This window comes from Eulemur rufifrons, chromosome 30 (genome assembly GCF_041146395.1).
Source record: "Eulemur rufifrons isolate Redbay chromosome 30, OSU_ERuf_1, whole genome shotgun sequence".
In the NCBI taxonomy this organism is placed as follows: Eukaryota; Metazoa; Chordata; class Mammalia; order Primates; family Lemuridae; genus Eulemur; species Eulemur rufifrons.
Window position 1 is genome coordinate 134960407 of NC_091012.1, and position 18437 is coordinate 134978843.

At 40.0% G+C, this 18437-nt stretch overlaps 1 protein-coding gene across 7 annotated transcripts in view; it reads right to left on the reverse strand.

Annotated features, from left to right (window-relative positions):
• Positions 1 to 18437, reverse strand: part of FRMPD4 (FERM and PDZ domain containing 4) — a 796138-nt gene that overhangs the window by 21215 nt on the left and 756486 nt on the right. For all 7 annotated transcript variants that reach the window (XM_069462953.1, XM_069462955.1, XM_069462957.1 and 4 more), the window contains 4 exons: positions 15302 to 15409; positions 11152 to 11283; positions 7214 to 7333; positions 202 to 338 (listed from right to left, as the gene is read on the reverse strand). In XM_069462953.1, coding sequence (XP_069319054.1) covers positions 202 to 338; positions 7214 to 7333; positions 11152 to 11283; positions 15302 to 15409 — 497 coding nt within the window. The remainder of the gene's footprint in view (positions 1 to 201; positions 339 to 7213; positions 7334 to 11151; positions 11284 to 15301; positions 15410 to 18437) is intronic.

The following is an 18437-nucleotide window of genomic DNA, read 5'->3' on the forward strand; positions in this document are numbered from 1 at the left end:
GCTCTAAAGATAGATTATGTAAGAAATGGATCTCTTCTACCAGAAATGAACATGATATTCATACATTTTGCCTTTGGTTAATGAACACTCTGCCACAAACAAGATCAATTTTGGAAACAGAGACAAAAGATCAAAAATATACCCAGGCGTTAAGGAAGTACCATCTCTGTCTCCGAAATGGCTCTGAGAGTCAACACTTACTCGATGTATTTGAGGGAGATTTTCTGCGTTTGCTTGGTGGTGACTGTGGCGATGTACATTTGTAAGGCAGCCAGCCGCAGGGCTATGTCATATTTTAGCTCCGGCCCAAATCGCTCCTGAACGACATCGTTACAACTCTGCAGAGAGACCAGCAGGGGGCGTAGCTTGTCAAAGAATGAGAGGAACAGGTGCCGCGCATTTCCGCCGAGCGCTGCAACCTTCACTTCACAGGCAAGGAGGCTAAATGTGGAAACGTTTCCACCGCGCTACTTGGAACCGAGTCATTATTTAATCGCACGCACAAACACAGAGACCACACAAAACATTTAACATTCATCGACGAACTGCTATTTAAATATTTAGCTTTTTGTAAAAATAATTAGGAATTTAGGTATGAAATTTCCAAACACAGGTGCCGCAGTCTAACACACAAAGTATTGATAGTGTAATGTGGCTTCCGGAGTTAGGCTGCCAGGGTTGGAGTCCTGGGTTTGAAACTTATTCCTCCACTTTACAGGGGACATGACCTTGGGAGAGTTCCTTAATTGTGCCTCAGTTTCCTTTTCTGCAAAGCAAGGATAATATTGCTCCCTATTCACAGGGGTGTGGGGAGGGTTACGTGAGTGTACGATGTAAAGCCCTTAGCACTCTACCTGGTAAGATGTGACACCCTCACGTGTTAACTACTGTCATCATCCAGCATCACTCTTCTCTTCCTTGTCACCATCCAAAGCAGCTTCAGGGAGACAGCATTAGCAAGGTGCTTGAAGGCAGCAGCTCTGGACTCACACGCACTGCTTTGTGTCCTGGCTTTGCCAATGGCCCCCCGTGTATGTAACTTTAGAATATTTACTTCAACTCTTGCATCTTTGGTTTACTGATGCGTGTAACGGGGATTCATGCTAATTACCTCATTGGAGTGGCTCAAGGATCAGATGAGATGCACAGTGAGCGTTTTGTCACAGTGCATTGGTACACTGGGTAAAGGGTAGCTAGTAAATGCCTCGGTTCATTTCAATGACAAATGCTTTGTTGCTTCTATTGCATGACTTTGTGGGAGTCGTTCCACCTCTCTTGGCTTTAGTTAGTCTGTTCATCTATAGAATGGGGACATGTACCTTACAGGATTTGCCGTGAGGATCAAATTAAAGAGTGGCTTAGAGTGTTATCAAGTGTAAAGTCCTGCACAAGCCCAGAGATTGGTTTTAGAGTAGCATCCTCACTCACTGGTCAGGAGAGCGGCTGGGAAGCACATCGTGGCTTAGGCATATTCAACATATGTATTTACTTATTTTTGTTATGTGAAGCTGGATTCTTGGGCTAGAGAATATGATATTTAGCCCCTTTCTTACTTCCTTCTTTTCTTTCTTCTTTGTCTTGTCCCAAGAATATTTCAAATGGCAAACTATGTCAGGATTTGTTTGCCTCCTCTCCAAGAGAAGCACATTTATACTGCTTCCTATATTGAGTATTCTCACATGGGAACATGTACCTCTGGACGGCTTCTGCATACAGTATTTACACTGTGCACACTTACACATGCTGGACTGGTGCTGTGCCATGTACTCTATGTCCACATCTCAGCCCATTGCTTCACCACCAAGAGTAAAGTCACATTCTCTCCTGTGTGCATCCCTAATACAATCTTCCACTTTTGCTTTTCCGTAAAATCTTAAACCTATCTACACTGCACAGCGCCCCTTGCTGGAAGTGGGTCTTTCAGGAGGCAGGAGTTAGGGTGCTCTGAGTTACGGCAGCCTCTGGGAGCAATTCCAGGCTGCCATTTTGTTTAGCTAGTCTTGGGTTTGCCAGTTATTTCTGCAGGAAATTAAATTATATTTTATCCTAAAAAATGTTTTTGACATATTTCGAGATGGTTGTCACAGAGCCAGTAAAAAGAAATAGTCCTGTAAAGCTGTTTTTAAAAGGAAAAGTTGTATCTGTAGAAAATCTGTATTGATGAAGTCAGGTCTCTTTTTGTTCAGATCTAAGAAAGATTAATTGACAGTCTGACACCTTTAAAGTTCTAAACAAAACATTTACCATCTATTCTCTTTGAGGGCTACTGCACAGGAAGTTTCATCTACATAACAAGACCACCTTTGCCAGCCAAGAGTCCCCTTTCCTTCTTCCCATAACCTGTCTTGCCACTAAAACCTGATTTACCAGTACAACCTCTTTTTAGCCATGCTCTGAGCCCACATTCTTTCTGTAACCTCAAGATGGTGTATAAGCTTCTGCACCCCATTGAGGGGTGGGTCGTCATTCTGAAGGCTCCCATGTACATGTTAATAATAAATTTTATAAGCCTTTTCCCCAATTAGTCTGCCTTTTGTGAGTTGATTTTTCAGTGAAACTTCTAAGGGCAAAGGGGAAGCTTCCCCTTTGCCCCTACATTTCCAAGTGCTCAGGTTGTCCATATGGGCTCCAAGGGATTGAGAACCTACATTGGGTCATTTTATAGAGTTCCATGAGAGGTGGAGGTTAGGAAGCCATTGGTACAGTGTCAGGTGCAGGCACTTGAAGAATCAGTTTTCTGATAAATCATTTTGATAAATCACTTTCTTCAATGACTGCTATTGCATGATGGATTGAAGTAGGATTTTAGCATAGAATTTAGAGGCAAACGCTCCAGGTTTGATACTAGGCTCTGTCAACTACTAATAAAATGACCTTGGACATGGCATTTCACCTCTCTGGAATCTCAGTTTTCTTCTCTTAAAATGGGTTAACTGGCAACAAACAACTAACTTGAGAGTTAACAACTAACTTGCAAGGTTGCCATGATACCTGTAAGTATGTTTCATAAAATGGAACGTACTTTATAAAGATGAGCCATCCCTATAACTTCTCCTAGGAGTTGTGGCTGAGACCGTTTTTCCCATCCCTGCTTTACCCTGTATTTAACCAAACTTCTGGGTGAATTTTTTGACAAGGTGATTAGTCACTTAATTACATTATATAATTAGTTTAGACTGATCCTGGAGAATGAGTTATACATATATATATATTTGGTATTAATCATGCTTTTATTACTCTCAACTACATTACTTCAAATACAGTTAAATAAGCAAATGGCAATCACTATTTTGCTAAATATAGGTCCCAACAAACTCCACTTTAGACCTACAAAAAAGTTCATTTACAATGAACATATTAGATATTCAAAAGGAAAACAATACTAGTAAAGTATCTGAAAACATTTTGGAGCCTCTTGGGTCTTATTCTGTTTACTAATTGCTGTTACAATCTTTTTCTTAACAGTCAGTGCACAGGTAAACTTCTGAATAGCCCATTGTAATTATAAATTAGAACAGTCTGGATTATTAGAGTTTACTGTTAATATAGATGTTAAAATCTGTAAAATACCTCATGGCCCATTAGGGACGAGGAGATTAATGGACATTATCACAATTGAAACCTCTGTTTTCATCATCATGGTTCATCTGGTCACTGGCTACTGTCCTTGTTAGGAGCCCACTAAGTTAAATTGATTTTGTCTTTGTAAAGTGATACATATTGTTTTTGCTTACTCTTTTGTTGTCTAGACTAATTTCATTGCATTTTGTTCAGTATCTTAAAATCAACATGGGCACACAGGTACCATTTGCAGATCTGTTGGCTTATAGTAGATGGATACGTTATTTTAGACATACAGCACCACGTATTCTGTGATAAAACACATTTCAAAGTAGAGGGTCTGAGGCAAAGAAATCTTCATTTCCTATTTCAGTGGAGGATATAGAAGATTCCAGTAGCTTTATTTTGGTATCTATCGCCTACCACACATGGCTTTCCATCTCCGCCCTATGGCTACTCCTTGAAGAGGTGGCTAATGCACCACCCATGCAATACCCAAGGCAGGAAAGCAGAAATATGATCAGTGTTTTTCTGCTAGTCCCTGGGCAAGATTTCCAGACAAGTTTTCCTGTTCTGAGGACAGTCTTACAGGTATAAAATGTGTGTCTTTTGAATAAGAAAGAGCTCCCTAAACTGCATTAGATTTGAGCAAACTCACCTTAAACAGCACTGTGTTTAGCAGTACTCCTTGTCTACTTAAGGGGTCTTCCCTCCCCAAGACAAATGCAATTTTTATAGATGCAATGGACTTGTGATGTTTACATAGAGGCAGAGCAAAATGGTTTTAAAACACCATCCTGTTAGCGAGGTGAGTATGTACTATAATTACAGAGAACAACCACCGAATGCATCTCACTGTTCACAGCCATGGGCTGACCAGCACCTGTAACTATTTATTTGCAACTAACACTGGTTGCACATGGGCTGAGCTGCAGCAAAGCTCTAGGTTGGTTGTCAGTAGGAATTTGGGGAAGATGCAGTAACAGACCAGCTGAGAATCAGGCTCTTTGTTTAATGCAGTCACATCAGGGTTACCTGGCCTGTTGGGGACCAGGAAATATTATTGACAAGTGAGGGGCCCAGGTGACCAAATTTTAACATTAAAAAACCGAAAATATGATAATTTCACTGTTTGGGGTGGAAAACATTATTAAGTACACTCTACATTTCTTTTTTCTTTCTTTCTATCTTTTTTTTTTTTTTTTTTTTTTTGAGACAGAGTCTGGCTCTGTTGCCCAGGCTAGAGTGCCATGGTGTCAGCCTAGCTCACAGCAACCTCAAACTCCTGGCTCAAGCAATCCTACTGCCTCAGGCTCCCGAGTAGCTGGGACTACAGGCATGTGCCACCACCCGGCTAATTTTTTCTATATATATTTTTAGTTGTCCAGATAATTTCTTTCTATTTTTTTTGGTAGAGATGGGGTCTTGCTCTTGCTCAGGCTGGTCTCGAACTCCTGAGCTCAAATGATCTGCCTGCCTCGGCCTCCCAGAGTGCTAGAATTACAGGAGTGAGCCACTGCACCTGGCCTCTACATTTCTTTAATTGATAAATAAGGTATAACAAACAGGATTTGACTTTTCCTAATGACTGACATAGGGCAGGGTTATCTTCATGAACATTAAGCATCTTACTGAGCTGTAAACACCACAGTCTCTTCCAAAGACCACTGAGATGAGGAAGGTTTAACTGGCCTCACCTTGAGTGCCCCCATCTGCTAGAATGTTCTAGTATGTTCTGCTTCTCTCCTCTCTAATTTCTGATCTCCAGGGCTTATTGCCATTTTAATTTATGTTGCCATTCCTAACCTCTGACATCTATCTTGTCTACAACCTTCTTCCATCTTCTACCTACATTTTTTTCCCACCTAAATTTTAAAGATTACAAAAGCTTTGAAATATACAAGAAAGTACTGAGAAGAGTAAAACAAATACCAGTGTTATCAACTACCCAGAGTTAACAAATGTTCCTTTTATTATCTTTTTCCTACTTTTAGGCTTTTTATATTTTATAATGGCACTAGCAATCTTTGCCTTATACAGCCATCCCCAGCCGAAGAGAACATGCCTTCTTTTCCCCTCACTTTGGTTTCTTTTTTTTTTTTTTCCTTTTTAGTGGGGAGAGAGGTTACATTTAGGTTTACAACCTCTTTGAGTAGTTCTACTACTAGATGCCTAAGCATTAGGTAAGTGTGTTCTTACTATTTAATGTGATTATATTGGAATTTAAGTGAGAGTAATAGGAAGCAGTTATAGAAAAATATAGGAACATCTCCTAAATATCAAATTGGATAAATTCCTTTTGGGAAAAATTGCTCCAAATCCTCATTCCTTGAAGCTTTGTTTGTTTGGGAATTATATTCCAGAATCAGATATGAGCTATAGATAGTCTGGAAAAGATACTATTCTCTTAAAGTTTTATCATCTTATAATTAATAATTCTACTATATGAATATCACAACTTTTCAGAACAATTTAAGCACCAAATAAATTAACGAATAAATAAGTAAATAAGGGAGAAAGGAAACTGCTTTCTTTATAGTATCATACCAATTAATAAATGAAAAAGAATCAATTAAATTAGAAAAAAATAATCATTTTCAACCATCATAATAATAATGGATTCAGGTAAGAATCATCAGTCAGTACTAAAACTAGTAGGTGAAAGTTTGATGAGGTACAAGATAATAAAAGAGTTACAAAGTGACTTCACAAATTACTAATTGATTACAAAAGTAAAAGTAGTAGCATTTGGATGGATAAATTTGGAGGACATGGCCTTAACCAAGATTCAAAGTTCACCTTATCATTAAGGGGATAAACCGACATCATGTTCCTCCTGATGTGATACACTGAGGACGCAGTCACCCATGTTGTTCTTTCCAAACTGTATGACCTCAATCTAATCATGAGAAAACATCAGAGAAACCCAAACTGAGAGAGAGACTTCTACAAAACAACTGACCAGTACTCCTCAAAACTGTCAAAGTTATGAAAGTCAAAGAAAAGCTGAGGAATGTTCTAGATTTAAGGAGACTAAAGAGACATGACAACAAAATGCAACATGGAATCCTGCAATGGGTCTTGGTGCATAAAAAACTGATATAAAGGATTTGGAGGACAATAGGCATAATTTGGATATGGACTACAGATGAGATAATGGAAATGTATCACTGTTAAATTTCCTGATTTTGTTAATTGTACAATGATTATGTAAGAAAATATCTTCATTATTAGAAAATATACACTGAAGTATTTAGGAGCAGACCAGCATGATTGTGGCAACTGACCTTCATATAGTTTAGAAAAAAATTATATAGGGGTGTGTGTGTGTGTGTGTGTATGTGTGTATTTGTGTAGAGAGAGAGAATATGTGCACATACTAAAGATGAAGTAAATGTGGTAAAATGTTAACAATTGGTGAACCCGGTGAAGGGTACAGACGACTACTCTTGTAACTTTTTTGGAAGTATGAAATTATTTCAAAATCAAATGTAAAAATAAAAAGAGCACCGCAGAACCATTTTAGAATTCATTGAGCTTGGGGTGGGGGGCAAAGAGAAAGAAGATACCAAATTAAAGAAGTCAGAAAAAAAAACCCAAAGTTAATTTATCCCACAACATTAATATAAAACATGCCAAAATTTTCACATACCTGAACATAGAGATACTCAAAAGCAACTGGATCTCTCCTTAAAAGGTCAATTGGATCCTTTGGGACAAAGCTAATTCGGAAAAGACATCTCATCTTATGGGAGCTGGGCCTCTGTGTCACCTAGAAGAGCAGACCAATCACACAAGAATCCGTCAGTGCTGCCTGAGAAATGGCTGAAGGATGGGAAAGCAAAGTCAACTTTCTTTGGACACTAAGGAAAGAAGCAGTGGAAGTTCTTTAGCATTTATGGCAGATAGTCATTACCTGAAAATGGCACATAACCTTGCAACTTAGGTTGGACTCCCAGGAGCAGACCCTGAGATGAGAGTTTGTGTGCAAGGGACTTATTGAGGAAGTGCTCCTGGGAGAAGGCAGTACGGGAGGGAGGGAAGCAGGTCAGGGAAGGAGAAGCCACCCAAATGTGCCATCTCAGGGAAGCCCAGCAGAGGGTAGCCACAGCCTGATCAGGCAGGGGACCCTGGCATGTCAGTTACACCACAGAGCTGCCACCGAGACCTGAGCCAAAGGAGCAATGACAAGTCATCGGTTTAGGGTTGTCCCAGGGAACGTGAATTTCCAGATGTGGACACGATGGGCTCTAGTGGTCTGAGGTCAGTCCTTGGAAGAAGCTCCGCAGATGCTGGCTGTTGTTAGTGACAGCACACCAAATCTAGGATGGGGAGTACAACAGGATCCAAAGGGAGAGATTGTCCACCACAGTTTATTATTGTATAACATTACTGTGCCTTTCCAAATTTGACTCCAGACTGATTGTAGCAATGAAAGCACAATAGTGTCAACCTTGGAGGATATCACATTGGAAAGTAGGAAGACAGAAGTTTTGGCCCATGCACTACATCTGGATTCTACAAGTTTCTAAGCTACCCCAAATTTCTCATAGCATGACACTGTTCAAATTGTTCAAAGGAGCTTAGAATATACCACAGATTCTTCAGTGTTAAGGACCATGGATCATGTTGGTTTGTTTTCCTTTTATCCAGCACAGTATCTGTCAAGTACTAGATGTTAGTTTCCTAATTCCTTTTGCAACAAAGGGAAATCAGTTAACAAGCAATAATAATAGTAGGTATTTAATAAACAGTTGAATGAATGAAAGACATTGGACTCCAAGAAAGAAGGCAAAATCTATTGATTTCCCATAAAGGGGTCAACAAAACAAAATGAAAACCATGTAGCATGCACCAACATAGTTGAGAGTAACTACTTTTATGAAGGGGACAAATCTGGCAAAATAAAAATATTTGTGAGCTGCAATTAAAAAATTTAAAATAAAAATAGCTTTAAGTCTTGTAGTATATGTGTGTGTGTGTGTGTGTGTGTGTGTGTGTTTACAGTTTACATTGCCATCTTTGTTGACTAGAAGAATACCAATGGGAAAAGACTTTTAAATATCTGGGCATACTGAAAAGTAGTCACGGCAGCTTCCTGGCCATGGACATGATTGCTGAGCAGAATTGTGACACTTAGGGCTGTGGGCTGCTCCTCACTGACTAATGGGAAAGCAAACAAGGAAGAAGGAAACAGAGGAATCTCAGAGGCCTGGAGTGTTGGTCAGCCCTGCTGTGGTCCGGTGACTTCATGGACTATTTTGCTAAAGGCCTGCTCTCATGTTAGAAAGTCAGGAATCATCATATCTTCCACTCCTTTAATTATTGGCTAGAGTCTATCTTTCTTCAATTTTCCATAAGCCATCTTGGGTCCACTTTTAATGTCAGTAGGTTACACTAGTTTTGGGAAATAAATTAATGTAATGCAGAAAGGTGCTTTAGAGTCATTAGAAATGGCAGTCCATAAGAATAATACTCTCTAAAACAAACAAACAGAAACAATTTCTTAAAAACTTTAAGCAGTATGTATATAGCCAGTAGTATTTTCTAGCCATACATTTAGCATCAAACTGCCAAAAATTCAGGTAAAGTTGCTTAAAAGTTCCTTTGGGGGTTTTCATCAAAATTAAATGTTTTAAAATGATTTTTGTTATTGGACAAACTATAATTTCTCATACTTACTCCCCCTTTCATCATGCCTATAAATATTTTAGTAATTGACTTTTTCACATGCGTTGATTTCAAAGGCATATAGTGGGTTTGTTTCAGGATACATAAATCAATTTTCTTTTCTAGATATAGTGCTTGAGTTTTAGCACTTGATTTTTAGTTCTGATTCTAATAAGAAAAAGAAAAGATAAGGCAAGAATCACTGTTAGAAGTTTTTTTTTCCTTCTAACATTTTAAAAGAAATTTAGAAATTAGAACGAAAAGTTTAGGTTACCTAGCCCCAGAAGAGACTTAAAGAATCTTTGTCCAACTAAATCAGCACGAAGCTTTCTCATAAAGGCTATGGAGCAGATAAAAGTTTAGAGAGAAAGTATAACTGGAAAGATCAAAAGGTTGTGGGGGGTTTTGTTAGACTCATATTAACTGGCTGTCGGCCCATATGCCCTTGGCACTTACTGCTACAAGCTGAAGGCTATTTACTGCAAATACCTGTGACCAGCTGGCAACACAGGGGAAAAAACCTGAGTAACCAGGGGGCTGCCCACACCAATAACAGACAGCATGTTGGTGGACAGACGCTTCAGCTCCCCCCGCCTTGTGGGATAACTGCGGCGTGTTCCACATTGCCACCCAGTGCCCTCCAGTAGACAGAGCTCCAGTTGCCTACAGTGGAAATTGGCTTGATGACACATCCTTCAGTGGCCCCCCACAATTTTTCCCATCTCCCTTCCCCATTCCTCTGCCAGTATTTCCTGAGATCTCATTCCAAACAAACCATGTGCATTCAAATCCTTAAGTTCTGCTCCTGGGGGAACTCAGACCCAGACACTGACCTTTCACATGAGGGATTCTGTATATCAGGGGTTGTTCCCCTGTAACGAAGCATAAAATAAGTCATCTAGTTCCGAGAGTGTTTTGGCGCATGTTAAACAATCAGTAGAAGTGATTGAAAATATCTGTAGGTAGATTTATACTTGATAGAAATAATAGGTCAAGTTTAGACAGAGGAATATAAATCAACACAAATAGCAACTTGCTAACTAATTCATTACATTGAATTGGACTGGATCAAGAGAATCGGAGATATCCTCAGGACTGATGTGTGGGATACCAGCTTTTAATTATACAACCATCAAGAAGCGCTTTAGTGCAACGGCACTTTCTGTCACTTTATCCAGCTGGTGGTGTCTTGATGCTTCTCCTCCTGGTGTCCCCTCATGCCCCTCTCCCTGGAGTTCTCTCAGCTCTGAACTCTTCTATGGAAGAGGAATTTGTTGAAATCTCTTATATATTCAACAAAGACTCTGCTTGTGTGGAATCACAAAAAAAAAAAAAAAAAAAAAAAAAAGCCAGGGTGCTGCACTGAATTCAGCAGCCAAGCAGCCCGCTTGTCTCCCCAGAGAACAGATGGGGGTGGCATCTTGGTAACCAAGAACTGGGACACATTGGTGGATCATATATTTATAGAGAGCAGGACTGGGGCAGGGATTTCAGGCTTCCAAAAATAGTCTTAAGTATGTACCCAGAATTTAAAACAACCAAATATGATTTCAGATTAATTTAAATAATCTCAGAAACTATTTCTTTTTAATGGTTTCAAGAGATCAATGGCCAAAACAGGTGAACAAATCATTGCAATAACATAAAATATAATTCTACAGAGCTATATTCCCAGTGAGTAGCTGCTGAGTCTTTGAATGACAAATCTGGTTATGAGACCAACCGACTGTCTGTGAAAGATTGTCAGAAAGGGAAACAGGTGTAAAATCCATTATGAAGGCCAGTACTGCCTTTTGTGAGGATACCCTGGGATGCAATTAACACATTTAAGGGATTAGAGGGAGGGAGGGAGATGTCTGGAACTGGGTAACCTCTGCTCTTACCAGCAGCCTCCACACCTGGGGGTGAAATTGCACAGACCTGAGTTAGAGTCTCCTGTTCATGAAGCAAGAGCAGCTTCGTTCCGGCCCCTTCCGTCCTCTGCTCCAGCATGAGGGAGAAGTGTTCGATGCCTTTGATGGAGAGCTTCTCTTGAAGGGTTAAGATGACATCCTTACAGAGGAAACATTGACATGATGAGATAAAAACTGAGGCCACCCTCTTGTAGAGTCTAGCATGGCCAGAAAAATGTTACACATGTAGGCTCCAGATCTTAAAGTTTTGTACCTTTGGTCGATTCTTAAATTTAATGCTCCAAAGATCCAAAAAGATACAGAAATGAGGCCTTTCTTCTCTTGCCCTTTTCCTGGCCTTCTCAACCACCCCAAGTTTTTATGGACTTCAAAACAGAGAGTTAACAAGGTAGGTAGCTGGAGGAGGAGCATACTTATCACGTATGGTCTTAGAATAGAAAGGTTATCGATAGATTACGCAGTATAGTCAGTTCAGTTCTCCTTTCTTCTAAATGGGGTAGCAATTAAACTAGCTCTGAAAGTGGGCTACCCCAAGGGTTGTCAAAATATGGCCAGCATGCCAGTTCTAGCTCACCATCTGGTTTCGTAAATAAAGTTTCACTGGGACACAGTCATGCCCCTTTGTTTATCTAAAGTCTATGGTTGCTTGTGTGCTGCATCAGCAGAGTGGTTGCAACAGAGACTATGTGGCCTGTGAAGCCTAGAATATTTGCTCTCTGCCTTTTATAAAGAGAGTTTGCTGACCTCTGGTCTACCCTTCTGAAAGAGAAGTGTGGGAGTGGTAAGGAACGGGGGCTCCGGAAACAGTCTGGCTTCGAATCCCAGCTCTACTACTTATTAGCTATGCAGCTTTGGGCAAGTTATTTAATCCCTAAGTATCTTAATTTCTCTATGTGTAAACTTGGGATAATAATAAAGCATGTCTTGGAATGGATATGAGGATTAAATAAGTTCATGCATAGAAAGCATTGATTACAACACAAAGAGTTGTGTTGGCACAGAGTTAGGGCACTATGATATATATATATATATATATTAGCTTTTATTTTACATCTCTGGAGAAGGTGCAATGATCAAGCTTTGTCAGATATCTTTTATAGAATTAAGCACCTATGATCAGAAAAGTGTTCCATGGACAAACACACAGATTTACTGCAATGCAAAACTAATTCCTCAAGCTTTACTTTTTTCAGGTACCTGAAAACTAGTAAGTGATCCCTCTTCAAGGTAATTTACACTCAGATGCTAAAAATCCTGTAGAGCAGTGATTCTCAACCTGGGGAAGTTTTATCCCATGGCAACATTTGGAAATTTCTGGGGACGTTTTTGGTTGTTTCAGTAGACTTGGAGTATCCCAGTGGCCAGGGATACTGCTAAACATCTTGCAATGCACAGAACAGTGCCACAGTGAAGAATAATCTGGTCCAAAAATCTCAATGATGCCAAGAAAGAGAAACCCTGCCATATATAGAGTTTTCTTTTACTGACTTCTGATATTTTAATCCTTCTCTGTGGTCCTTGTTCAATTTCTTCAGGCCCCATTAAATCAAAGATCCCCACATCCACCCACTCCCCCAAAAATCATTCAACCGAAATGCCTTGACTATGTTGAATTTCAAAAAAGGGTTCTCTGTTTTATCATTTTCACTCAAGGACCAGGAAAGAGAAAACAAAACCAGCCTTTGTGTGGCAACATGTAGTTTATAGAATAATTTCCTTAACCACCTGGGAGGACACCAAAAAATCGATAGCAATAGTTTTCTCTATTATAACTCTGTAGCAAGAATTTTGGCAATTTTTATCAAACAGTGTCATATTCCTTTCATAACTATACTATTTTTATTTTACACCTACCAGCCAGTGTCTATTGTGATAATGAGGCTGTTAGGTACGAGATAAGATAACTTGAATTTGATGTGAACTCTTTGCATTGCTCCCTGTCTTCTCATTGTCACCTGCAATCCTCAGGGAAATCAAACTTAGTCTAGTGTAGGTTCCTATAATAAAGAGGCCAGAGGGAATTAACAACAGAGATTTCTTAAATTTAGATTTACTGTTAAGAAATACATTCAAGTCTTTACCTGTATCTTCAGGTGGGGTAGGGAGACCAGTGGCAAGGAGCTGGCCAGTTGCTAACACAGAACAAGGCCATGGTGTCAGAGAGTTGTAATAATGTAGCTCTATGGGTTAGTTCAGGGGTCTGCAAACTATGACCTGTGGGTCAAATCCACATGCCCATGCCCATGCCAATTTGTTTATATATTGTCTGGACAGTAACAAATTAACCTTGCCTAAAGAAAGATTTGGCCCTTTGCTCCCACTCTTGGAAAATAACCTCTAAGCCCTTGGAATATCCTCTCCAATAGGAGTGGTTTTGTTTACCTGGGGGTCTTGGGACGTACCAGATAGTCCATGCTAACAATTGATTTATGACAGGAACCTTGGGCCATGTGGTATCAGCTTAAGCTCCGGAGGGGCTGGAGACTAAGAGCAGCCACGTGGCTGGTCACTGGTGTCTATGTGGCAAACCCCCAATAAGAACTCTGTACACCAAGGCTCAGGTGAGCCTCCCTGGTTGGCAGTGCTGTGTGCAAATGGTCACACATCATTTCTGGGAGAATTAAGCACAGTCTGCAAAAATCCACTGAGAGGAGACACCTGGAAGCTCTCCTCCTGATCCCTCCTGTGCCCTGCCTTTATACCTTTTCCCATTGCTGATTACATTCTGTATCCTTTTGCTATAATATACTGCAACTGTGCGTATAACAAATTGCTGACTATTGTGAGTTCTTCAAGTGAATTCTTGAACCTGAGGGTTGTCTTAAGGACTTCCCAAACCCAACTGTCTACAGCTGCTTTCATGATGCAGTGACAGAGTTGAGCAGTAGAAACAGAGATCAAATAGCCCACAAAGCCTAAAATATTTACTATTTCACCCTTTCCAGAAAAAGTTGGCCTACCTCTGGATTAATTGGCCAATAATTACATTAACATCTCACCAGAAATTGATATTGAATAGGAAAAAAGGAAAAGGACTTTTCCAGTCATCACCATTTAAAATTCACAGTTTTGTATGAAGGAAGTTAATATTTCATCTAGAATGATTTAAGGAGGATTTAATGCTCTAACATCAATCTACTAATATTATCAGCTGTGACCTACTAAATCACCACATACTTACAGCAATTCTAAACAAGCTGCTTGCTGGTGTCATGACAATAAGAATACCTAGTGAGTGGGCCTTTGCAGAAACACTTCCACACATGCAGTCTGTGCTGATTAACTTTAAAAAAAGAGAATTAGGGGTTGACTATTGATAGACATTTTTAACACAGAGTTGATATTCTCTTGATAGATTAATGTACAGATCATCACTAGGTACTTTTTTACCTCCATAAAATCTTTTTTATTGTGCCATTTGAATAAAGCCTATTTTAGGCTGATGAAGCATTAGGGAGCAATCAATTTCTGAACACACTTTTGTCCAATAAAAAAAGAGACTCTGTACTTTTCTTTTCCAGGAAGGAAGCATGGGGGAAAGAGCCATATGCCCTTGCTATAATGCCTATTATGTAAAACTCACCTGTGGCTCTGAAAGAATAGAATTACTTTGTGACTCTTCCTTTCCACCCCTTCTAAGAAGCACACCTCATTTCTGCCTTTTGATGCACATTTCCATGAAATTGGTTACAGCAATTCAAAGTAAATGTTACCTTCACATTATGCTACCCCTTGTTCTTGCCGGATACAAAAGTAACAGATATTCAATTAAAAGCTAACATCTTAATCTTCTGGGCAGCTGATATTGCTGAGAAATCATGCTGGTTTGGGGCAGGGTGCCAGCCTTTCTTGGTGACAGTCACACTATTTTAATTAATCTGCCGTTGCATTAAAATGACTAGCCCTAGTGTTTCTTCACTGATAGCATTTTCTAACTCCAAGGGGAAAAAACCCAGCAGAACATTTTTAGTTTAAGTTTTGTTGTTGTTGTTTTGGTTTGTTTTTAAGTATTCATACACTACCTTCTATGGAAGCAACCAATAAAATTGCAGAAATAAAGGGATAGTTCTGAAAGAAGGTACTGCTACAAAATGGCTCAAAGTGTGTCTTACTGTAGATGGCAGTGTCCAGGGACAGAGTACATCAGGTCATCCTACCTTTATGGAGGTGCTGCAGTCAAAGCGAAATGATTTGGTCTGTCCATTTTCCAGATAGACTTTCAAAACATTTGGCATAAAAAGAAGTGAGTTGTCCTTAACAGTTTCCTGTTTCACAACAACAACAAAAAAGGTGGTGGAGGGTAAGTCAGTCAAATTAGAATTCTCCTCTTTGCAGTAGAAGCACATGTCTATAGTTTATGCTAATCACAACTTAAAAACATTCAAACTCTCTAAAGCCAACCAAGGTGTTCCTGTGGTGATAGCTGAGTTAAGTTGTTCATAGCAAAATTCTTTTCCAGCTGCAAATAACTCAGGTGATTCAAATAAAAGACATTTTTCTTATCAGAAAATCAGATGAGTTTTTTTTTTTTTAAAACAGGCACCATATGTACTCACCATCAAATTGGTATTAACTGACTTAACTGACCAACACTTATGTGCACATATAGTGGTAACATTCATCCGGTGTCGGGCAGATGGGACGGGGGAGGAGGGTATGGGTATATTCACACCTAATGGGTGCCATGCACACCATCTGGGGGATGGACACGCTTGAAGCTCTGACTCGGGTGGGGCAAGGGCAATATATGTAACCTAAACATTTGTATCCCTGTAATATGCTGAAATAAAAAAATTAAAAATAAAATAAAACTCTCAAGATTCCCCATTGAAAAACATAATTACAGAAATCATTCCTCTGTAATTAAGCTTCAGCATTTGGAACTATACACCCAGATGTTAGCTGACCAGGACATCTTGGGCAGAACGCAGAGCAGCAATGATGCTGTTTGATGTGTGATGCTGTTGGTGCCTGGTGCCAGCCATGACTGTGAGTCACCAGCATCACTCAGCTTCAGAGGCAAAGTTATTTTGTGAACCTCTTTTTAGCCCATTTAGGAATGGTCTTCAAGCTCAAAGGGACAATACGAGGAATGGCTTAGTGTGGTAAAAGAGTAAAAACATTAAGTGTATAATGATCACACCATAAATTTAGAAATAACTCAAAAAAAGATACAAGCTTGAAGCATGACCAAAAGTAAACAATAGAAATATATTCCTTTGGACTTTTTCTTTAATTGGAAGTAGTGAGAGATGACAGAGAGGAAGGAGGGAGGAAGAGTGCATGTCTGAATGAGTTCCATGAGTCCCGGGAGTGAACTGAGCTATTTCCATGTAGTTGGTAATAAAGGCACAGGAGTAGAATGGAACTCAGCAATCAGGAAATCATACGTCCCTTGTTTTGCAGATGAGGGAAATGAAGATGAGATGTTCAAGGATTTGCCAAACTCTTACAGTTAGTCTGAGAGAATTCAATCCCTGAATATTTCCATAATGGACTCTCTGCCTTTCACTTCCTATTTCTTTCCTGAATTTCCTCCCCCTCCTTTCTGCTCCCGTGGACTTCCCACATAACTTTCCTGCACCTAATTCATTGAATAAGTCTGGATCCAAGTCCAGAGGAATGGCACCCAGTAAATGAAGACAGTCACAAAGGCTGAGGGGCACATACGTGACTGAACGTCCCTGCCATCCACAGGCCTGTGGCGAGGCAGAGAGGCTGCAGGGGAAGATCAGCCCTCAGAGCTGTCCTCACACATCTGCTGCCTCACATAAGCCCTGCTATATCCAGGGACAAACTGACACTGCTACAGCAGCTTGTAGAATCATATTTTCTCTAAAGATGCATAAACTGCCTGTTCTGCCCATGCTTGGAAGCTCCGGGCATAAAAGGTAAGTTTCACACGACCTTCTGTGGCATGTTGATTCCTCTGTGTCTGGAAAGTTCCACCTCTCAATTGGGACAGTCTTGTGTGAATCAATAGTGCATAGTGACCCTGTAACCAGCGTGACAGGGATCCACTGAGGTGAACAGAACAGACCATGCTCACAGGGCAGTATGGTGACAGCCTCAGGCACTTTCCCACAGCATCATGATAGTTGAACAGATCGGCCAGCCAACTGCCTGGACCCCACGTGGAGCAGCCCCAAATCAGTAAGTTTTAGTTAGACAATACTCGGGCCATGAGTGCCTTGCTCAGGATGTACAGGAGTACATCTTCAAATACAGGTCCAGGACCAACCTAGAGAAGAGTTTATGACCAATAACAGACATATAGTGGATGAAATTTTAACCTTGTGAATTTATTTAAACAACAGTAGCAGCAACACCAAACCTTAACAACAAACTATGGCATTCCAAAAGCCCCCCCAAAATTAGAGCCCTGGATGATAGCTTTCTAGAAAGGAAAAACACTATACAAGATTTTTTTTTTTTTTTTTTTTTTTTTGAGACAGAGTCTCGCTTTGTTGCCCGGGCTATAGTGAGTGCCGTGGCGTCAGCCTAGCTCACAGCAACCTCAAACTCCTGGGCTTAAGCAATCCTACTGCCTCAGCCTCCCAGGCAGCTGGGACTACAGGCATGTGCCACCATGCCCGGCTAATTTTTTCTATATATATTTTAGTTGGCCAGATAATTTCTTTCTATTTTTAGTAGAGACGGGGTCTCGCTGTTGGTCAGGCTGGTCTCGAACTTCTGACCTTGAGCAATCCACCCGCCTCGGCCTCCCAGAGTGCTAGGATTACAGGCGTGAGCCACCACGCCCAGCCCAAGATTTTTTTTTTTAAAAAAAGTTGAAAATAAAACATCCTTTTGATGTTTTACATTATTCATATTGAAGAGCAATTAAGTGCCTGAGCAATCATGATTTTTATCAAGATCTATGTATGGAGATCCAGGTAGTATTTCTTCAGTTCTGGTTACATACACAAAACCTTTCCATCATTTGAAATTTTTTGCCATTTTGATTAGTTGAAAGATTAGATTGTTTTTTTTTTTTTTTGGATAAGGAAAAACTTAGGGGAGATAGTAACTTTCTCAAAATACATGAAGGGCTATCTTACAGAAGAATGCTTAGTTGGCAGAATGGAAAGGACTAGGTGGAAGTTTCAAAGAGGCCTATTTTACTCAATATGAATGAGGCAATGTCAGTGATCCCAAATCAAATGAACTCCTTTGCAAAGTAGTGAGGTCTCTAACCCTGAAAGCCTTCTGGGAACTACTGGACTACCACACATTCTGGCCACATTAGAGGGCATTCAGGCACAACCTGATGATCTCTCAAGCCCTTTACAA